At 37.4% G+C, this 24,027-nt stretch overlaps 1 protein-coding gene across 1 annotated transcript in view; it reads right to left on the reverse strand.

Moving 5' to 3' along the window:
* LOC107489769 (alpha-galactosidase-like) overlaps nt 1-5,941 on the reverse strand; it is a 47,178-nt gene extending 41,237 nt beyond the window's left edge. The window contains exons 1-4 of the mRNA XM_016110530.2: nt 5,856-5,941; nt 4,926-4,982; nt 4,782-4,846; nt 4,540-4,619 (exon numbers count right to left, since the gene is read on the reverse strand). Coding sequence (XP_015966016.2) covers nt 4,540-4,619; nt 4,782-4,846; nt 4,926-4,982; nt 5,856-5,941 — 288 coding nt within the window. The remainder of the gene's footprint in view (nt 1-4,539; nt 4,620-4,781; nt 4,847-4,925; nt 4,983-5,855) is intronic.
* Between the last annotated feature and the right edge of the window lie 18,086 nt (nt 5,942-24,027).

Here is a 24,027-nt window from a genome sequence, read left to right on the forward strand (position 1 = left end):
GAGAGTAGGCCAGTAGAAGCCGCATTGGAGGGCTTTAGTGGCTGTTCGCTCACTTCCGAAATGTCCCCCATACTGTGATCCATGGCAATGCCATAGGATCCTTTGTGCTTCCTCTCTAGGTACACATCTGCGGGTCATTCCGTCTGCACATCTCTTAAAGAGATATGGCTCATCCCATAGGTAGTACTTGGCATCTGAAATTAATTTTTTTCTTTGCACCCTGCTGTACTCCTGGAGCTTTATAGTTTGCAATATCTGCAAACCATGGTTCTTCCTGAATAGCAAAGAGTTGCTCATCTGGAAAGGTCTCAGAGATCTCAGTAGAGGGGAGGGACGCCCCAGCTACTGGTTCTATCCGGGACAAGTGATCAGCTACCTGGTTCTCTGTCCCTTTTCTGTCTCTTATTCCTATATCAAACTCTTACAGAAGCAACACCCATCTTATGAGCCTGGGTTTTGAATTCTGCTTTGTAAGTAAGTACTTAAGAGCAGCATGGTCAGTGTACACAATCACTTTTGATCCTACTAAATAGGATCTAAACTTGTCAATGGCATAAACCACTGTAAGTAACTCTTTTTCTGTGGTTGTGTAATTCTTTTGTGCGTCATTTAGAATACGGCTAGCATAATAAATGACTTGCAGAAGCTTGTTGTGCTTCTGTTCCAACACTGCACCAATAGTATGGTCACTGGCATCACACATTAGTTCGAATGGCAGTGTCCAGTCTGGTGCAGAGATAACTGGTGCTGTGACCAGCTTGGCTTTCAGAAGGTCAAACACCTGCAGACATTCCTTATCAAAGATAAATGGTGTGTCTGCAGCTACTTGCTGTGGGTTGGTTATTCAACAACCTCTTAGCTTGATCTTTTACAGCAAATGAAAACAGTAATAATCTGTAGACATCCTGATCCACTCTTTATCATGTACTGTGTCAGCAATTTGTAAGAACTGTGCCAGAAACTCAGTAGGTTATTCTTGTGGAAGACCGGAATACTGGCAATTTTGCTACACCATGATAATGAGTTGAGGATTTAGCTCAAAGCTGCTTGCTTTAATGGGAGGTATACAGATGCTACTCCCATATGCAGCTGTAATGAGGTTAGCATATGACCCCAGAGTCCTTCTGGACTGCTCAATTCCACTTAGGTCCATGATGGAGAAAGGGAGATGATACGGATTGCAAGTAGATTATTTTTTTTTTAAAAAGTAACCAAAAATAATAAAATGAAATAAATAGAAAATAAAATAAAAATTTGAAAACCAAAAGAGAATAAAATCAAAGCAAACTGAAAACTAAATTAATTAATTAATTAAAAAGATTTTGGAATTAGCAATTAAAAAGATATGATTGAAAATTGTTTTGAAAAAGATTTGATTTTTTTTTGAAATGAGGAAAGAGAAAAACAACAAAATGACACCAAACTTAAAATTTTTAGAAAATCAAACACAAATTTTCAAAAATCTAAAGGAAAACACAAGGAAGACACCAAACTTAGAATTTTTAAAGATCAAGAAAGGACTAAGAACATGCAAATTCGAAAAATTAAAAGAAAACAAAAGCATGCAATTGACACCAAACTTAAAATATGAAACTAGACTCAAATAAAAGACTCTAAACCAACAAAATAAAATACTCCTAATCTAAGTAACAAGATAAACCGTCAGTAGTCCAAACTCGAACAATCCCCAGCAACGGCGCCAAAAACTTGGTGCACGAAATCACAATCACACTTTTGCAATTCCGCACAACTAACCAGCAAGTGCACTGGGTCATCCAAGTAATACCTTACGTGAGTAAGGGTCGATCCCACAGAGATTGTCGGCTTGAAGCAAGCTATGATTATCTTGTAACTCTTAGTCAGGATATCAATAATTCTCAGATTTGGTTGTAAAAAGTAAAAGAACATGAAATAAATACTTGTTTTGCAGTAATGGAGAACAGGTTGAGGTTTTAGAGATGCTCCATCTTCTGAATCTCTGCTTTCCTACTGTCTTCTTCTTCATGCACACAAGGCTCCTTTCATGGCAAGCTGTATGTTGGGTTTCACCGTTGTCAATGGCTACCTCCTGTCCTCTCAGTGAAAATGTTCAATGCGCTCTATCACAGCATGGCTAATCATCTGTCGGTTCTCGATCATATCGGAATAGGATCCATTGATCCTTTTGCGTCTGTCACTAACGCCCCACAATCGCGAGTTTGAAACTCGTCACAGTCATTCAATCCCTGAATCCTACTCAGAATACCACAGACAAGGAATCCAAGAGATAAACACTCAATCGAAGGTAGAACGGAGGTGGTTGTCAGGCACACGTTCATAGGTGAGAATGATGATGAGTGTCACGGATCATCACATTCATCAGGTTGAAGAACAAGTGGTATCTTAGAATAGAAGCAAGCGTGATTGAATGAAAAACAGTAGTAATTGCATTAATCCATCAAGACACAGCAGAGCTCCTCACCCCCAACCATGGGGTTTAGAGACTCATGCCATAGAAGATACAATATGAAACGTGTAATGTGTCATGAGGTAAAGATACAATGTCAAAAGATCCTATTTATAGTGAACTAGTAACCTAGAATATACAAAAATGAGTAAATGACGTAAAAATCGACTTCCGGGGTCCACTTGGTGTGTGCTTGGGTTGAGCATTGAAGCTTTCATATGTAGAGACTTTTCCTGGAGTTAAACGCCAGCTTTTGTGCCAGTTTGGGCGTTTAACTCCAATTTTTGTGCCAGTTCCGGCGTTAAACGCTGGGAATTCTGAAGCTAATTTGCAACGCCGGTTTGGGCCATCAAATCTCGGGAAAAGTATGGACTATTACACATTGCTGGAAAGCCCAGGATGTCTACTTTCCAACGCAATTGAGAACGTGACAATTGGGCTTCTGTAGCTCCAGAAAATTCACTTCGAGTGCAGGGAGGTCAGAATCCAACAGCATCTGCAGTCCTTTTTCAGCCTCTGAATCAGATTAGCCCAGAAAAACACACAAACTCATAGTAAAGCCCAGAAAAGTAAATTTTAAATAAAAACTAATAAAAACATACTAAAAACTAACTAAAATATACTAAAAACATACTGAAAACAATGCCAAAAAGCGTATAAATTATCCGCTCATCAATGCCGATACACTGCCATAGAATTAGCAGCATTCGAAGTAGAGCCTACATTATAATCATGAGAATACTCGAAATGTTGTGGGTTTTGAGAATTATTCCCTCCATTTGCTCTCCCAAATCGAACAGGAGGAACAAAACTACCCACCAGTGGAGTATAACCGGGAGGAAGGCCGTAAGGGGGCCAACTGGTAGTTATTGGAGGTGGTGGCAAATTACCACGTGGACGAATGTTACGTCTAACATTTTCAGTTTGCACAGTGTTGACCGCTATGCTTTCACTTCCAATCGCACCTTCCGAACGTGAAATCACGTCCGCTTGTTGCACAATTACTGGTATGCTATCATTGGTGAATGAACCACCATTCACATTTGACAACTCATCAGCCATGTGAATGATCTTTCCGCTTCTCAATCGCATACACCAAATAATACAAAAACTTTTTGACACACTTTAATTTAAAACTGTCCCACTGGGCATGCCAATTTGTTTTGTCGATTTTTAGCAAATCGATGGTTCGATATCTAATAATCTGGGAGTGAAACCTACTCCTCTTTGCAGGTACCAATTTTTTATAAGTGCATCAAAGCATCTTCGATTAGACAAATGTTGAAACGAAAAATAAATTAAAATTTGTAAAAGAAAAAAATAAGTTTGAAACGATGAATTCGAAATGGAAATTGGTTGAAATCGAAAAGATTGCGTTGAAATTTAAAGAAAGCGATAAAAGGGGCCTTCGACTAGGTCAAAGGGCTTTTGGCATGAAAATTAAAAGATATTGAAATATAAATTGGATTCAAAAAATAAACATTGCTTGAAACATAAAATTGCTTGTAAAATAAACTTGCTTGAAAGATAAAGTTTGAAGAAAGTTAAATTGAAAAGATAAAGACATGGAAGGAACCCTACAGATAATTAACTCGAAGCAGACTCAGAAAGTCTCTGGAGATGTGAGTGTGCGTGAATAATTTCTGAAGCAAAGTTCCAACCTTTATTCCCTAAAACTTTCTAATATTTATAACCCATTTTTGTAACCGATTATTAATTACATAGTGCTGTCTTGTATGCACGCTCCCAGGTAACCGTTCCCGCTCTTTTCCCCATAAACGATACCCATAAATTCCTCACATGATGAAAGGTCTTCAACTTCTCCACTTACGTAACCGTTCGATCTACTATTCGAGCAACTATTCGATTTCTCATTCGAATACCTGTTCGACTAGGCCGGTCCAATTTAATAAGGCATCCAGAATCGAGTCCGTGTCGAATAACTCCTAATTAATGCTTGCACGTGCTTCTTTTCAACATCTGCTTCCATTTCGAATTAGCTCATCTTAATCGAAAATCTTTTTCGAGTAACAAATATATATAACATACATTTTGTCCATAAAATTTTGTGACATATATAGAAATGAAAATACCTTAGCTAATGCCCATATGCTAAAATGAGCACAGTATTCTTCTGTCATGCCTCCATTTCCAACTTCAAGCATGTCAGGATCTGTTCACAAAAATTGATAATATAGTTACTTTAATTAGAACTTTTTTAAAGTTTTAATTTTTCTTCATTAAATACAAAATTGATGCGTTATAAACGTTGAACATATTTTACTCTTCAAGACCCTTGACAAGTGTTCTACGATAAGTAAAGATAGATAATTACCATTCCATCCTCCAAGTCCAGCATAAGAAGCCCATTTGTCATTTTGATCTGTAAGAGATGTCATGCTGCACAATGTTGAAAATCAAATTCCAACAAGGGAATTAAATTTCTCATAAACCACATTATTATTGATAGTCACCTAGCCTGTCCCAATTATCTTTGATGTCTCCAGTTGTTTGGTGTGGTATTTCAAAACCACAACTGAAGTGACAAGTATATTGGATTTTGAGTATTTTGAGTGCAATTAGCATTAAACAGTAATTCAGAGATTAAGAAAGCAAATAATGACTTGGATGTGAAAAATGTGTGAAAAACAGTTAAGGTTTTAGAGGTGTTTATTTTTTCGGATTAACAATTCTTACTAACTACTTTAATTATGCACGATTCAATTCATGACAAATCCTAATTGATTAAATCCTAATTCCTTAGTGTTTTAATCTTCTCTGACCTAATTAATCGCCAATTCCTTGTTTACTTAATTTTGATTAAAGGTTTAAGTCCAATTCTAGTTTATTAGCCACACAAACCTTAATTACCCAAAGATAAGATAAATATATATCACGTATCACGTTAAATTCAGATAACTAGAGAACTGCGAGAATTTACTTTTAAGCTGTTATTCAAGTGAGTTAGCTTTTTCAAGATTCAACAAGAATTCAAGTAAAAGAAAAAGAGTTATCTTCTAATATATTCTGATTCCTAGGATGAAGAATGAAAGTAATTCTTGAATATAGAACAGTGCATTGATTAAAAGTAGAATAACAATAGTATCAATTCATAGAATAAACAGAGCTCCTAACCATAATAGAGGAGGTTTAGTTACTCATGGAGAAAGTAAATCCTAGCAGAGAAAAGTGTGTAATTCTGAAAAATGCGGAAGGGGAGAAGAAGAAATCCCAGGCCAAGATCTCTTCTCATTTTATATCTAATCTTAATAATAAAAATAAAATACTATTTCTAAAACCTAAAAATATCTTTTCTTAATTCAAAACTAATTTTAAAAACTAAATTAAATCAAAAGATTCGGTGAAGATCACGCTGGAAACCTTCTTTTTCAGCATATTGGCACCAAACTTGAGATTGGTGGCATTTGGCACCATGTAAGCAGCAATTATGCACACGTTCCCAGGCTCCTGGTGCCAAACTTCAGGTTCTGGCATTTGGCGCTAGCATGGCAGTAAGCTTTTCATGTTGTACGAGGTCTCTGGTGCCAAACGTGAGGTTTCTGGCGTTTGCCGCCACCATGGCAGAGAAAAAGTATAGACTATTATATAACGTTAAAAATTCTAGAAGTTGACTTTCCAATGCCGCTAGAACTGCATCAATGAGACTTCTGTAGCTCAAGTTATGCTCGTTGGAGTATGAGGAGGTCAGAGTTAACAGCATCCACGAATTCTCTTTGCACTTTACCAAATTCGCCTGAATGCCACCTGTATTAAATCATATTGCAAAACAACTCAAAGTAACATTTATGGTAGCTTAAAATACATAAATCTTGATTTAATTTAACAATTTTACATGTAAATTCATTAAAAAAAGATAAAAAAAAATCCTCACAAATCATTGTTCTCCAACTATTTCTAACACCTGGGGGCCAATTTGTTGGATCTTCCAATGCCCTGTGTTTGGAAAGAAAATTGCAACACATAGAGAAGAAGATTGATCTTATTATCATACTTCAAGTAGTCAACTCTCTAAAATAACATTGAAAACATAAGTTAATTATATATACATGAATCAAAATAAAAATTTTTATCTAAAAGTGTAAAATGACTTTCAAATGAATGTATTACCCAAGAAGCAAATGTTTTTGCATCTTGGACTTCATGTCCCTGATCCAGGCATAATTTTACTGCATGTCTGATCTCTCTATACAAAGAAAATTATTCTAATTAAAAAATTAAAAATAGTAAATTTTTAATACTAATATATTAATATTGTGTTTAATGTGAGATATATACTCAAGTATCAGAATAGATTTTCAACTTTAAACCTATGCTATGAATATAATCAATTGCAGCCTTAATTTCTGAAGGAAATGTTGAAGCTTTTACAACTAAATTGCCTTGCTAAAAAAATAAAATAAAATGAAACATTTTATCATATGAATTTTCTCGTGATCACTTGATATAATTAATTAAGTGTAAATTTTTAATATTATTTTTTCGATCAAGAGTCATATTTGGTTTCACAAATTAAATTATGATGAATTTCGAGCTCCAACTAATCTCAATTAATGTTAACATCAACATTCAGTATTTTATTTTTAGTACAATCCCACTTCGATCCCTAACTATTTCGCTAACTCTCATTCCGCCCTTTATTGATTGAAAATGACATTGTAGCCCTTTAATGATTAACTTTGTTAGACATTCTACTCCCTCCGTTAATGTCTCCATCCAGAACTACAGATTTTACCTACGTGTTACGTTAGCTGATAACGTGTCATGAAACCATTCCAAAGGACAAAACGCCCCCTTCCATGTCAACAATATGCTGTAGTAAAATAGGACAATTAAATTTTTAAAAACTTTTTAGAAGATAGTTAAACCCCTAACTAATTTAAATATAGACATATAAACCTATAATGAACTATGAAATAGGACAAATATCCCTAACTATTGATATTATTGTTCCTGAAGATGAAAAGGAGGCATGAAGACTCATAAAAGAAGCATAAAATTACACCATGGTCCACAACATTCTCTACAAAAGAGGGATATCTATGTGTCTATTAAAGTGCGTCCTGACCTCAAACACCAAAGAGGTCTAAGAGGAAGTACATAATGGCACATGAGGGAACCACTTAGGAGCACGATCACTAGCCAAAAAGACGATCCGAGCTTACTTTTTTTGGCCAACCTTGCAAAGCGAAGCAGTCGAGTTCGTCAAAAAATGTCCGCCTTGTCAAAAGCATGCCAACTTCCATGTTGCACCTCTCGAGGAGCTCATCAGCATTACCTCACCTTGGCCATTCGTAAAGTGGGACCTTGACCTCCTCGAACCATTTTCTCAAGCTCCAAGACAAGTAAAATACCTCATAGTAGGGATTGACTATTTTACTAAGTGGATCGAGATGGAACTATTAGCAACCATCACAGCCCAACGAAGTCAGAAATTTCTTTATAAGAATATTGTCACAAGGTTTGGAGTCCCCCACTCCATCACCATAGACAATAGAACTCAATTCACCGAGTCAACCTTTTGGAACTTGGTGGCTAGGCTTAAGATCAAGCACCAATTCACATTAGTAGAACACTCTCAAGCCAATGGACAAGCTGAAGTAGCAAACAAAGTAATATTGGCTGGGTTGAAGCGTCGACTACAAGACACAAAGGAAGCATGGGTAGATGAGCTTCCTCAAGTTTTGTAAGCATATCGGACAACTCCTCATTCAACAATAAGGGAGTCATCTTTCCGACTTGCTTATGGTATAGAAGCCATGATTCCTATAGAGATCGCTGAAGAATTTCCAAGAGTTAGATTCTATGATGAAGTGATCAATATCCAATCAAAAAAGGAAGAACTCGACCTCTCTTTGGCCTTTTTCTTCAAACCCTCTGAAATGGCCAGAGCAGCCTCTGCTTGTTTAACCTTGGCCCGAGCTTTACCGAGGTTGGAGAGTAAAGGGTCTCTTTATTCCTCCAACTCCTTCTTGGACTCCTGGTACACGAAATTGTGATCATCAATAATGGTGCCAAAGACTTGGTGCTCTTAAATGTGATTCACACTTTGTCACAACTCCATGTAACTGACCAGCAAGTGCACTGGGTCGTCCAAGTATTACTTTATGTGAGTAAGGGTCGATCCCACAGAGATTGTCGGCTTGAAACAAGCTATGGTCATCTTGTAAATCTCAGTCAGGCAGATTCAAATGGTTATGGAGGTTTTTGAATATATAAAGATAAATAAAACATAAAATAAAGATAGAGATACTTATGTAATTCATTGGTGGGAATTTCAGATAAGCGTATGGAGATGATTGTTCCTTCTGAATTTCTGCTTTCCTACTGTCTTCATCCAATCATTCATACTCCTTTCTATGGCAAGCTGTATGTTGGGGGATCACCGTTGTCAATGGCTACCGTCCGTCCTCTCAGTGAAAATGGTCCTCTATGGTTTCTGTACGGCTAATCAACTGTTGGATTGCTCGTCTCGGATGAAAAATACCAGGCACAGCTACCACATGGCTAATCATCTGTCGGTTCTCACTCGTGTTGGAATAGGATCCATTGATCCTTTTGAATCTGTCACTACACCCAACCTTCGTGAGTTTAAAGCTCGTCACAGTCATCCCTTCCCAGATCCTACTCAGAATACCACAGACAAGGTTTAGACGTTCCGGATCTCAGGAATGCTGCCAATTGATTCTAGCTTATACCATGAAGATTCTAATCTCAGATTCAGATGCTCTGTTGTCAGGAGAGACGTGAATCATTGATTAGAGATCCAATAGATACTCATTCAAGCTTGTCTTCATGTAGAACGGAAGTGGTTGTCAGGCACGCGTTCATAAGTGAGAATGGTGATGAGTGTCACATAATCATCACATTCATCATGTTCTTGGGTGCGAATGAATATCTTAGAATAAGAATAAGAGTGAATTGAATAAAAAAATAGTAGTACTTTGCATTAATACTCGAGGTACAGCAGAGCTCCACACCTTAATCTATGGTGTGTAGAAACTCTACCGTTGAAAATACATAAGAACTGGAGGTCCAGGCATGGCCGAATGGCCAGCCTCCCCAAATATGAAAATGTAACTTCCAGGATGATCCGAAGATAAAAATACAATAGTAAGAAATCCTATTTATACTAAACTAGCTACTAGGGTTTATAGAAATAAGTCTAAGTGCAGAAATCCACTTCCGGGGCCCACTTGGTGTGTGCTTGGGCTGATCTTTGAGCTTTCACATGTAGAGGCTTCTCTTGGAGTTAAACGCCAAGTTGTAGCCTGTTTCTGGCATTTAACTCTGGTTTGTAACCTGTTTCTGGTGTTTAACGCTAGAATAGGGCAGAGAGCTGGCGTTTGATGCCAGTTTACATCATCTAAACTCAAACAAAGTATGGACTATTATCTATTGCTGGAAAGCCCTAGATGTCTACTTTCCAATGCAATTAAGAGCGCACTATTTGGGTTTCTGTAGCTCCAGAAAATCCATTTTGAGTGCAGGAAGGTCAGAATCCAACAGCATCTGCAGTCCTTTTTCAGCCTCTGATCAGATTTTTGCTCAGGTCCCTTAATTTCAGCCAGAAAATACCTAAAATCATAGAAAAACACAAAAACTCATAGTAAAGTCCAGAAATATGATTTTTTCTTAAAAACTAATAAAAATATACTAAAAACTAATTAAAACATACTAAAACTACCTAAAAACAATGCCAAAAAGCGTATAAATTATCTGCTCATCACAACACCAAACTTAAATTGTTGCTTATCCCCAAGCAACTGAAAATCAAATAGGATAAAAAGAAGAGAATATACTATAAATTCCAAAATATCAATGAAACTTAGTTCTAATTAAATGAGCGGGACTAGTAGCTTTTTGCTTCTGAACAGTTTTGGCATCTCACTTTTTCCTTTGAAGTTTAGAATGATTAGCATCTATAGGAGCTCAGAATTCATATAGTATTATTGACTCTCCTAGTTTAGTATGTTGATTCTTGAACATAGCTACTTTATGAGTCTTGGCCGTGGCCCTAAGCACTTTGTTTTTCAGTATTACCACCGGATACATAAATACCACAGACACATGACTGGGTGAACCTTTTCAGATTGTGACTCAGCTTTGCTAAAGTCCCCAGTTAGAGGTGTCCAGAGCTCTTAAGAACACTCTTTTTGCTTTGGATCACGACTTTAACCACTCAGTCTCAAGCTTTTCACTTGGACCTGCATGCCACAAGCACATGGTTAGGGACAGCTTGATTTAGCCGCTTAGGCCAGAATTTTATTCCTGTGGGCCCTCCTATCCATTGATGCCCAAAGCCTTGGATCCTTTCTACCCTTGCCTTTTGGTTTAAAGGGCTATTGGCTTTTTCTGCTTGCTTTTTCTTTTTCTTTTTATTTCTTTTCGCCACTTTTTTTTTCGCAAGCTTTGTTTTTCACTGCTTTTTCTTGCTTCAAGAATCAATTTCATGATTTTTCAGATTATCAATAACATTTCTCCTTTTTCATCATTCTTTCAAGAGCCAACAATTTTTAACATTCATAAACTTCACTGTAAAAAATATGCACTGTTCAAGCATTCATTCAGAAAACAAAAAGTATTGCCACCGCATCAAAATAATTGAATTAATTTTAAGGATAAATTTTGAAATTCAAGTACTTCTTTTTATTTTGCAATTAAAACAATTTATTTAAGAAAGATGAAGGATTCATGGAATTATTCATAGCTTTAAGGCATAGACACTAGACATTAATGATCATGTAATAAAGACACAAATATAGACAGAACATTAAGCATGAAAATTGAAAAACAGAAAAATAAGAACAAGAAAATTAAAGAATGGGTCCACCTTAGTGATGGCAGCTAGTTCTTCCTCTTGAAGATCATATGGAGTGCTTGAGCTCCTCAATGTCTCTTCCTTGCCTTTGTTGCTCTTCCCTCATGGCTCTTTGATCTGCAGTCAAATGCTCTACCACTGAGTTATGAACCTTTGAGATGAACATTTCCATCTTTTATGACTCGGAGGTGGAAGCAACTGCCTTCCATTTCCTCTTTCTAGAGGTTTCTCCAGCCTTAGGTGCCATAAATAGTTATGGAAAAACAAAAAGCAACACTTTTTCCACACCAAACTTAAAAGGTTTGCTTGTCCTCATGCAAAAGAAGAAAGAGAGGAGGAGGAGAAGAAGAAATGGAGGAGATGGAGGGGGAAGAATGTTATGGAATGGTGTGAAGAGGAGAGAGAGTGAGTTGAGATAGGTGGGGATCCTGTAGGATCCACAGATCCTGAGGTGTCAACGATTTCTCATCCCTGCACCATTTAGGTGTGCAAAACGACCTTAGAGTGCAATACTGGTGTTTAAACGCCAGACTGCTGCCTGTTTCTGGCGTTTAACGCCAGCTTGTTGCTTCTTTCTGGCATTAAATGCCAGTCTGATGCTTCTTTCTAGCGTTAAACACCCATTCTGCTACTCTTACTGGCGTTTAAACGCCAGTAAGCTTATCTTCCAGGGTGTGCTATTTTTAATGCTGTTTTTGATTTTGCCTTGATTTTTTTCAGTTGTTTTTGTGACTTCACATGGTCATCAACATAAAGAAAATATAAAATAACATAGATAAATAAAATTGGGTTGCCTCCCAATAAGCGCTTCTTTAATGTCAATAGCTTGACAGTGAGCTCTCATGGAGCCTCACAGATGTTCAGAGCATGGTTGGGGCCTCCCAACACCAAACTTAGAGTTTGAATGTGGGGGCTTTGTTTGACTCTGTATTGAGAGAAGTTTTTCATGCCTCTCTCTATGTTACAGAAGGAGAACCTTGAGTCTTAAATACAAGGTAGTCCTCATTCAACTGAAGGACCAACTCTCCTCTGTTAACATCAATCACAGCTCTTGCTGTGGCTAGGAAGGGTCTTCCAAGGATGATGGATTCATCCTCATCCTTCCCAGTGTCTAAGATTATGAAGTTAGCAAGGATGTAAAGGCCTTCAACCTTCACTAGCACGTCCTCTACCAGTCCATAATCCTGTTTCATTGAGTTGTCTGCCATCTCTAATGAGATTCTTACAGCTTGTACCTCAAAGATCTCCAGTTTCTCCATTACAGAGAGTGGCATAAGGTTTATGCCTAATCCCAGGTCACACAGAGCCTTCTCAAAGGTTATGGTGCCTATGGTACAGGGTATTAAGAATTTACCAGGATCCTATTTCTTTAGAGGTAATTTCTGCCTAACCAATGCATTCAGTTCATTGGTGAGCAAGGGAGGTTCATCCCCCCAAGTCTCTTTACTTAATAATTTGGCTGTCAACTTCATGATTGCTCCAAGGTACTTAGCAACTTACTCTTCAGTAATATCTTCATCCTCTTTAGAGGAAGAATATTCATAAGAGCTCATGAATGGCAGAAGGAAGTTGAATGGAATCTCTATGGTCTTTGTATGAGCCTCAAATTCCTTTGGTTCCTCATTAGGGAACTCCTTTTTGTTCAGAAGACGTCCCATGAGGCCTTCATCACTGGGATTCACGACCTCCTCACTCTCTCCAGGTTCGGCCATGTTGGCCACAGTTATGGCCTTGCACTCTCTTTTTGGATTCTCTTCTGTATTGCTTGGGAGAGTACTAGGAGGAGTTTCAGTGACTTTCTTACTCAACTGACCCTCTTGTGCCTCTAAGTTTCTGATGGAGGACCTTGTTTCATTCATGAAACTGAGAGTGGCCTTAGATAGATCAGAGACTATGTTTGCTAAGCTAGACTGGCTCTGCTCAGAATTCTCTGTCTGTTGCTGAGAAGATGATGGAAAAGGTTTGCTATTGCCATACCTGTTTCTTCCACCACTATTATTATTGAAACCTTGTTGGGGTTTCTGTTGATCCTTCCATGAAGGATTATAGGTGTTGCCAAAGGCTTCACCCATGTAATTTACCTCTGCCATTGTAGGGTTCTCAGGATCATAAGCTTCTTCTTCAGAAGATACTTCTTTAGTACTGTTGGATGCAGCTTGCAATCCATTCAAACTCTAAGAAATCATATTGACTTGCTGAGTCAATAACTTGTTCTGAGCCAATATGGCATTCAGAGCATCAATTTTAAGAACTCCCTTCTTCTGAGGCGTCCCATTATTCATAGGATTCCTCTCAGAGGTGTACATGAATTGGTTATTTGCAACCATTTTAATGAGTTCCTGAGCTTCTGCAAGCGTTTTCTTTAGGTGAATAGATCCACCTGCAGAGTGGTCCAATGACATTTTAGATAGTTCAGACAGACCATCATAGAATATATCCAGGATGATCCATTCTGAAAGCATGTCAGAAGGACACTTTTTGGTCAGTTGCTTGTATCTTTCCCAAGCTTCATAGAGGGACACACCTTCTTTTTGCCTGAAGGTTTGAACATCCACTCCAAGCTTGCTCAGCTTTTGAGGAGGAAAGAACTTGGCTAAGAAAGCTGTGACTAGCTTGTCCCAAGAGTTCAGGCTATCTTTAGGTTGAGAGTCCAACCAAGTCCTAGCTTTGTTTCTTACAGCAAATGGGAAAAGCATAAGTCTGTAGACCTCAGGATCAACCCCATTGGTCTTAACAGTGTCACAGATCTGCGAGAACTCAGTTAAAAACTGATAAGGATCTTCTGATGGAAGTCCATGAAACTTGCAGTTCTGTTGCATTAGAGAAACTAATTGAGGCTTGAGCTCAAAATTGTTTGCTCCAATGGCAGGAATTGAGATGCTTCTTACATAGAAGTTGGAAGTTGGTGCAGTAAAGTTACCAAGCATCTTCCTTGCATTGTTATTGTTATTATTATTTTCGGCTGCCATCTCCTCTTCTTTTTCGAGAATTTTTGAAAAATTTTCTCTGAAGTGTTGTGTTTTAGCTTCTCTTAGCTTCTTCTTCAGAGTCCTTTCAGTTTTAGGGTCAGCTTCAACAAGAATATTCTTGTCCTTGCTCCTGCTCATATGAAAAAGAGGGGAACAGAAAATATGGAATCCTCTATGCCACAGTATAGAGATTCCTTGATGTATCAGAGGAAAAGAATAAGAATGAAGAAAGAAGAAGAAGAATTCAAACACAGAGAGGGGGTTCAAATTTTTGAGAAGAGAAGTGTTAGTAAATAAATAAAATAAAATAGAAAGAGGTGAGAGAGAGAGGAGGAAATTCGAATATTAATTAAAAGAAAAGAAAAATATTTTTGTTTTTATTTTAATTATGAGTTAGAATTCGAAATTTAGGAAAAGAAATAAAATAAAACTAGAATTTAAAACAATTAGTTAATTAAAAAGAATTTTGAAAAAGAGGAGGTGATTTTCGAAAATTAAAGTGAAAAAGTGGTTAGGAGGTTTAAAAAAAGATAAGAAATCTTAAAATAAAATAAACAAGGAACTAATCGAAAAAGATTTGAAAATCAATTTTGAAAAGATATGAAGTTAGATAAAGATTTTAAAATTAAAATTTTGAAAAAGATATGATTTGAAATTCATTTCGAAAAAGATTGAAAAGGAAATTAAAAAGATTTGAAAATTTTGAAAAGATAAGACGTTAGAAAAATATTTTGAATTTAAAATTTTGAAAAAGATATGATTGAAAAAGATTTAATTGAAGAAGATATGATTGAAGAGATATGATTGAACTTTATTTTGAAAAAGATTTGAAAGATAAATTAAAAAGATTTGATTTTTAAAATTAAAGTTGATAACTTGACTAACAAGAAATTAAAAGATATTATTCTAAAATTTAAAGTTTGAATCTTTCTTGATAGGGAAGTCACAAACTTGAAATTTTTGAATAAAAACATTAAATGTTAGTATTAATTTCGAAAATATAAGATAAAATTAAGAAAAAAATTTTAAAAAATTAATTTTTAAGATTTTCGAAAAATATTGAGAAGAAAAATGAAAAAGATTTGATTTTTTTGAAAAAGAATTGGAAAAGATCAATTTTTTAAATTTAAATTTTGACTTGACAAAAAAAGATATGATTTTGAAAATCTTTGACTAATTCAATGCATAATTTTGAAAGTTATGAGTGGAATAAGGAAAAGATATTTTTTTATTTTTGAATTTTAATGAGGAAAGAGAAAAACAACAAAATGATTCAAGACATAAAAATTCTGGATCAAAACGAAGAAAACATGCAAGAACACTTTGAATGTCAAGATGAACACCAAGAACACTTTGAAGATCATGATGAACATCAAGAACTTATTTTTGAAAATTTTTTTGGAAAAGAAAGACATGCAAGATACCAAACTTAAAAATTTTTAATGTTTAGACGCTATGAATTCAAAATGCATATGAAAAACAAGAAAAGACACAACAAGAAAATTTAAAGATCAAACAAGGAGACTTACCAAGAACAACTTGAAGATCATGAAGAACACCATGCATGAATTTTTCGAAAATTTAAGGAAAATAAAAAATATGCAATTGACACCAAACTTAAAATTTGACTCTAGACTCAAACAAGAAACAAGATTTTTTTTGTTTTTATGATTTTATAATTTTTTTGTATTTTTTTTGAAATTTATTTTGGGAAAAAGAAAGTAATGAATTCAAAGTCCTTAATCAGAATCCCAGGAATCATGCAATTTTAGTCTAAAGCTCCAGTCCAGGAATTAGACATGGCTTTTTAGCCAGCCAAGCTTTGAGTGAAAGCTTCGGTCCAAAGCACTAGACATGGCCAATGGCCAGCCAAGCTTTTAGCAGATTATTACATTCAACAGTAAGATTGATAGAAATCAACAAGCTATTGTGATGATAAGTTGAAACCTCGGTCCAAAAGGTTAGACATGGCTTAACAGCCAGCCATATTTCATATACCATCAAAAACTCTAGAATTTATTCTTAAAAATTGTGAAGAACAGAATAAAATTTTTTTTAGATTTTTCGAAAAATAAAGAAAATAAAAGAAAGATTAAACATAAAATAAAATTACCCAATCTAAGTAACAAGATGAACTGTCAGTTGTCCAAACTCGAACAATCCCTGGCAATGGCGCCAAAAACTTGGTACACGGAATGGTGATCATCAACAATGGCGCCAAAGACTTGGTGCACTTAAACGTGATTCACACTTTGTCACAACTCCATGTAACTGACCAGCAAGTGCATTGGGTCGTCCAAGTAATACCTTACGTGAGTAAGGGTCGATCCCACGGAGATTGTCGGCTTGAAGCAAGCTATGGTCATCTTGTAAATCTCAGTCAGACGGATTCAAATGGTTATGGAGGTTTTTGAATATATAAAGATAAATAAAACATAAAATAAAGATAGAGATACTTATGTAATTCATTGGTGGAAATTTCAGATAAGTGTATAGAGATGCTTGTTCCTTCTGAATCTCTGCTTTCCTACTGTCTTCATCCAATCATTCATACTCCTTTCCATGGCAAGCTGTATGTTGGGGGATCACCGTCGTCAATGGCTACTGTCCGTCCTCTCAGTGAAAATGGTCCTCTATGGTTTCTATACGGCTAATCAACTGTCGGATTGCTCATCTCGGATGAAAAATACCAGGCACAGCTACCACATGGCTAATCACCTGTCGGTTCTCACTCGTGTTGAAATAGGATCCATTGATCCTTTTGCATCTGTCACTACACCCAACCTTCGTGGGTTTGAAGCTCGTCACAGTCATCCCTTCCCAGATCCTACTCAGAATACAACAGACAAGGTTTAGACGTTCCGGATCTCAGGAATGCTGCCAATTGATTCTAGCTTATACCACAAAGATTCTAATCTCAGATTCAGATACTATGTTGTTAGGAGAGACGATGTGAATCATTGATTAGAGATCCAAGAGATACTCATTCAAGCTTGTCTTCATGTAGAACGGAAGTGGTTGTCAGGCACGCGTTCATAAGTGAGAATGGTGATGAGTGTCATATAATCATCACATTCATCATGTTCTTGGGTGTGAATGAATATCTTAGAACAAGAATAAGAGTGAATTGAATATAAAAACAGTAGTACTTTGCATTAATACTCGAGGTACAGCAGAGCTCCACACCTTAATCTATGGTGTGTAGAAACTCCACCGTTGAAAATACATAAGAACTGGAGGTCTAGGAATGGCCGAATGGCCAGCCTCCCCAAATATGAAAATGTAACTTCCAGGATGATCCGAAGATAAAAATACAATAGTAAGAAGTCCTATTTATACTAAACTAGCTACTAGGGTTTACAGAAATAAGTCTAAGTGCAGAAATCCACTTCCGGAGCCCACTTGGTGTGTGCTTGGACTGAGCTTTGAGCTTTCACATGTAGAGGCTTCTGTTGGAGTTAAACGCCAAGTTGTAGCCTGTTTCTGGCGTTTAACTCTGGTTTGTAACCTGTTTCTGGCATTTAACGCCAGAATAGGGCAGAGAGCTGGCGTTTAATGCCAGTTTACGTCGTCTAAACTCGAACAAAGTATGGACTATTATCTATTGTTGGAAATCCCTGGATGTCTACTTTCCGATTCAAGTGAGAGCGCGCCATTTGGGTTTCTGTAGCTCCATAAAATCCATTTCAAGTGCAGGGAGGTCAGAATCCAACAGCATCTGCAGTCTTTTTTCTGCCTCTGATCAGATTTTTGCTCGGGTCCCTCAATTTCAGCCAGAAAATACCTAAAATCATAGAAAAACACACAAACTCATAGTAAAGTCCAGAAATGTGATTTTTGCTTAAAAACTAATAAAAATATACTAAAAACTAATTAAAACATACTAAAACTACCTAAAAACAATGTCAAAAAGCGTATAAATTATCTGCTCATCAACTCCCTTAAGGAGGCCACTTCAGCCTAAGAGGCAGCCAAGGAGCTACTAGTGGTATTAAGGGGAGTCTTCTCCAACTTCATGGCCAAGGCCACACAAATGCCAGCCGTCCGAACTCCACCTCGGGCCAGGGGCTGAAGGTGGATTTTGATAGCAACAACATCCTTGATAATATAGCTATGAGTAAGGATGTGCTTTTCGCTCCGAGCAAGGCCGTCTAACCCTGCTTGTATATACTCCCCAACTCCGAGTTCTTATGCCTCTTAGGATTCGGTTCGACAGTAACGGGTGGAGGACGAGTTGCTTGTTTGGCAGAGCAAGGAGGAGGAGTGGATTGAGAGGTCGGATTGGAAATAATCGTCAGAGAAGCTGAAGCGCCCAAGTCCGAGATCGAGGGCGAGGATAGATCGGCGGTTTCACCATCTTTTTTTAATTGTATGTTCCGCGCAACAATGTTCTTCCTAGTAGAAATGAGCGTTTTTATGGCGGCCGACTTAGAAGCCATCCTTTCTGCAACACCCAAATGAAGGCACATTAGTCATCAACACAATTTTACAAACAAAATCTATAAAAGAAAGAGAAAACTACCTAACTCAGATTGTAGCTAGCTTGGGTTCCCTAAATACCTTTTTGTATCCACATAAGTAGCTCGGCGTCAGAACTCCTGAAACACCCTGACCACGCTCTATTCTACCTTATCTAAGTCATTCGAGTTGTAAAACCCGATCAAATCGTAACTAATTAAATAATAAATTAAATAGAAGCAAATATGGTTAGAAAATTTAGCAATCGGAATTTGATAATTTAAATATAATATTTGGACTCAGTGAATTTTACTGAGTCGGAAAACATAGTTTTCTGAAAAAAATGCGCACTGAAAATATGACCGGCAGTATCGACTGCAATCTGTCCGATACTGTGGCTGAGAGAATTAATTAGAAATGAATAATTTTAAGAAATAAGAATTTATAATTTGGAAAGATAGAAATATTTAAAATACGATTTAAAACTCTAATCTTGAAGGTTTTGGTCCAAAGTTGGGCCAACGGACTAAACCAAGTGAACCAGACTCAAGTGGGCCCAAGACCCAACATATATATAGCCTTATTAAGGCCATTCAGCAATCACAACCCCCCATTTTCATGAGAAACACGCTGAAATGGAAGAGAGGTGAGAGCTGAGGGTTCCAACTTCAATTTCAATCTTCAAACCACCATAACTTGAGATACGGAGCTCCGATTGACGAGCCATTTGCGGCCACGCGTCGCTCTTCTTTTCCTCTTTGAGTCTATCTAAGTTTTATGGTGAGTAATAAACTCTTCTCTTCTCAGTTTCGTTTTTCCTCTTGTATTTCGAATTTAGTTTGGGTTTTGAGAAAATGTTGTGATTTTGGTTGTTTAGGGGTTCTCTAGTATGAGACATGGGTGATATTCATCACAAACTTCAGTGGGTTAAGGTAAGAAACCCTCCAACCCTTGTGATTTATCATTTTCATGAACTCTAGGTTGATTGTAAGTGTGAAATTGGTTACATTAGAGTACTGGTTGATTTTGGCGCACAATTGGGAGGTTGGTTTTGCTTATGGAGCTTTGGTGAGGCTTGGAGCTAAGATTGGTGGAGACTTTCAAAGAAGAAGCTCAATTGGTTTTGCTCCAAGAGGTACGGTTTAAGTTTTATTTATGTACCGTGTGGTGTGATGAGAATTTCTATGCTAGATGCCCCTAGGATTAAGTTTGGATTGTGTAAATGGTTAGTACTAATATGCATAGTTGATATGTAATGTAAATTAATGATTGGGTTGAAAATTGTGTGAATTTGTATGTCTGGTGTGTTAAGGATTTGATGAATTGGATAGTGAATATTGGTTTGTGGAATATGCATTTAAATTGTGAATTCGGGCCAGAGGCCATGAATCTTGGGCCAGAGGCCGTGAATCTTGGGCCGGAGGCCAGAAAGAGGTAAGGAAGGTAAGCAGATTGTGTATTGTGTGATGATATAAGAGATTAGATGGATTTTAGATATTGAATGTGTGAATAATTTGTTTGATTATTGAATAATAAGAAATTAGGAATTTAGGAGTGGAAGGGGACGAAATTGAATTGAATTCTGTAGATGAGGTAGGTTTGGTTTTGGTTGAGTGTAATTGTGTGAATGTGGTTGGGTTGTGGTCATTTGGATGAGTCAAAATGAATTTGGCTTGTGAACATTAGAAAAATTGGTGACTTCTATTTTTGGGTAAAAATAGATTTTTGACCAACTTCGGCGGTTTGTAACTCGGTCCTCGAGGTTAGGAATTCTTCAAAATTAGATTTTTATGAAAGTTTATTCAACGATCTTTCCAACGGTTTAGAAATGGTTGAAAAAGGAATTTTGTAGAAGAAGTTATGTGTGGCGAAAGTTTGAGCTTTAAAAATGAAATTCTGCAGCTTTTCAAACTTAGTAAAATTTTTAAGAAAACGTACTCCGACGCGCACGCATGGCTGACGCACACGCGTCACTCACGGTTTTTTACTCTCTCACGCGTGCGCCTAACCGACGCGTACGCGTCGCTGTATTTGATGTGAGTGCCCAATAGAAAATTCCAGAAATTTGCGCTGATACTATGATGGTTTTGTGCAAGGAGCACAAAACGCACCCACGCGTACGTGTGACTGACGAGCACGCGTCGCGCTACCTCTCTGCTTCTCAAGCGTGCGCATGAACGACGCTTGCGCGTCACTTCCTCTTTTCGGTTTCCACGCGTGTGCGTGGGCGACGTGCACGTGTGACCCTGTTTTTAGCAAAAGTTGATTTTGAGTTTTTAAAGCCGAATTTCAGATTTCTAAGCCTCGATTTTCATCCTCTATGTCCTAAATCTTTATAGTATGCCTAGTAATGAAAAGAATCTAAGACATGTGGTAACTTGTGGATGAAGTAAAGTGAGAATGAATGATGAATGATGAGTAATGATGATTGTATGTGTCACTAAGGATGATGGTGGGAGTGCTATGTACGCCATGAGCCGAAGGGCCATGTTTGTTAGTGAATTATGGCTGGTTGTGTATATATTGTGAGTCGAATGGCTATGATAAATATTGGTTTTTGGTGGAGTATGTATGCACATGATTGAATGAGATAGAGGTACCGGGTAAGAGGCGGTGGAAATGACCACTCGCTCTGTGTATATGATTAAGAAGTGTAGAGATGTTGGGAATGTATGGAAAATAAATAAATGAATTAATGATTATGAAAGAAGTGGAATAATAATGAAAATGAACTTGAATTTGATTGTGATATGCCTCCGGGTAAGATGCAGCGGTGTTATCCACTTGCTCCGGGTATGAATTATGAATGAATTGATGTATGAAAATGAATTGTAATGATAAAGAAAATGTGTTTTTGAATGTGAATCCGGGTAAGATGCAGTGGTGTTATCCACTTGCTCCAGGAGAGTTCGAGGCTTCGAGTAAGATGCTAGGGCTGTGTTTTATCGCCGCTTGCTCCGGGTCAAGAACTATAACACCGCCTGGGTAAGAGGCAGTGGTGAGGTTTTCCCCTGCTCCAAGTACATGGTAAGATGCAAGAGTTTCAGTGTTGTCTCACTTGCTCCGTGTTTGGTGTTCCATCCACGGTTAGCTACAAGGACTTGTCGGGTTGGCTTTATAACCGACAGATGATATCATCAGCCATAGTGCAGGCATATATCATTTGCATATGCTTGAATTGTTTGGGTTTGCCTATTTTTTTTGGATTGCTATATCATATATGCTATGTTACCTGATTATGTGCTACTTATTCTACATGTACCTTATTGTGTATTACTTGCCTGTATTGCTTGTGTTTGTACAACTGAGTGGTCCCTCATGCTAGTGTTGGTTGACGCTGAAGCTGTTCTTGTGGAAATGGAATGATGATATGATTAATTTAAAATGATGATTATTGAATGAGGTAATTTAAGCTCCCTGGGTCACGCAGTGAAGTGATTTCACTTGCTCCAGGTAAGAATATGAAGTATTGATATAGAATTGTTGAGACAGAATAACTGGTGATGGTTTGACTTATGATTCTAATTTTGATTTGTTGGAGAGTTGGAAGGTTGGGAAACATGAGAGAGCATAATTAGATTTAGCATCCCCTTATGACAGTTGCCTATTTATGGATTAGCGAGAATATAAGATGAATCTTGGGTGAAAGGAAGTTTAGGATCCTTAGTGAGTTTTTATTACAATGTATTGTATTTATTTGGAACTTTTACCATACTGGAAACCCATGGATCGAGGGTTCTCATTCCATATATATCTCTTGTTTTTCAGATACAGGTCCAGGTGCTTAGAAATGAGCTGTGGTTTATCTGAGAGACGGCGAAGATCTTTATGTTCTCTACTTTATATTTTGCTTAGAATATCTCCACCTTTATTTGAAAAGCATATATTATGTATTGAACTCTTTTGAACTCGCCTATAGAGGCTTGATGTATTTTGGGAGAGATAGGAAACTTCTGTTGTCAAACTGCTTTTACTCTATATCCTAGTCGGCCTAAACTTCGTAGGTCGCGGCTAGTGGCTATTTATATATATCATATATCTATATTATGTTTTGATCTCATTCTTATATTTATACCGCTATCGATACACGCTTTATCTTTTGTTGATACGTGAGTGTTACGCTTCGCGATTCTATTTTACTCCTTTTTCAGGCTTCTAGTTTAATACTTCCTTTCAATTATATTTTATATTATATATTACAATCCACCTTGAGAGTCGTACCACCTTAATATCATTGACTTATGACTCGAGCATAAGGATTTGTATATTAGGGTGTTACATTATGCTATCAGAGCAGTTCGTCCTCGTAAGCCTGAGGAATGGAACTGCTTATACTTCATTGCAAACTCTGGGTCTGTGTCTGTGCTAGTTAGGGTATCTAGTTGATACGTCTAGCATGAAGTTCATGGGTGTACCTTTGGTAACTTTGAAGCACTAGACTTGAGATATTGAGATTGATCACCTTGATATCACTTGTTTTGTGTGAACAGGAACCAAATTGCGACTCGTGGACATGGTCGCGGTCGAGAGAGGGATAGGGCTAGTAACACGGAACCTGAGATGACTGAGAATAATCTCGCAAACTTTATGAATGCCCTGGAGATCATGGCTTCTGCTATGCAAGCTACGGCTGCGGTATTGGGGAATCAAGCCGGTAATGGGAATGGCGATAACAGAGAAATTGGGTCAATGACTTTAGCAACCTTCCTGAAAGTAAACCCGCCCATCTTTGGAGGGACGACGAACCCCACAGAGGCAGATAACTGGTCCAAGTGATGGAACGGGCGTTACAAGCACAACAAGTTCTTGAAAATCAACGTGTTGAGTTTGCAACTTATCAGTTAACGGGTGAAGTGATGAGCGGATGATTTATACGCTTTTTGGCATTGTTTTCAGTATGTTTTTAGTATATTTTAGTTAGTTTTTAGTATACTTTTATTAGTTTTTAGTTAAAATTCACTTTTCTGGACTTTACTATGAGTTTGTGTGTTTTTCTGTGATTTCAGGTATTTTCTGGCTGAAATTGAGGATCCTGAGCAAAAATCTGATTTAGAGGCTGAAAAGGACTGCAGATGCTGTTGGATTCTGACCTCCCTGCATTCGAAGTGGATTTTCTGGAGCTACAGAAATCCAATTGGCGCGATCTCAGCGGCGTTGGAAAGTAGATATCCTGGGCTTTCCAGCAATGTATAATAGTCTATACTTTTCCCGAGATTTGATGGCCCAAACTGGCGTTGCAAATCAGCCTCAGAATTCCCAGCGTTTAACGCTGGAACTGGCATAAAAATTGGAGTTAAACGCCCAAACTGGCATGA

The sequence above is a fragment of the Arachis duranensis genome, chromosome 5, assembly GCF_000817695.3.
Source record: "Arachis duranensis cultivar V14167 chromosome 5, aradu.V14167.gnm2.J7QH, whole genome shotgun sequence".
Classification (NCBI taxonomy): Eukaryota; Viridiplantae; Streptophyta; class Magnoliopsida; order Fabales; family Fabaceae; genus Arachis; species Arachis duranensis.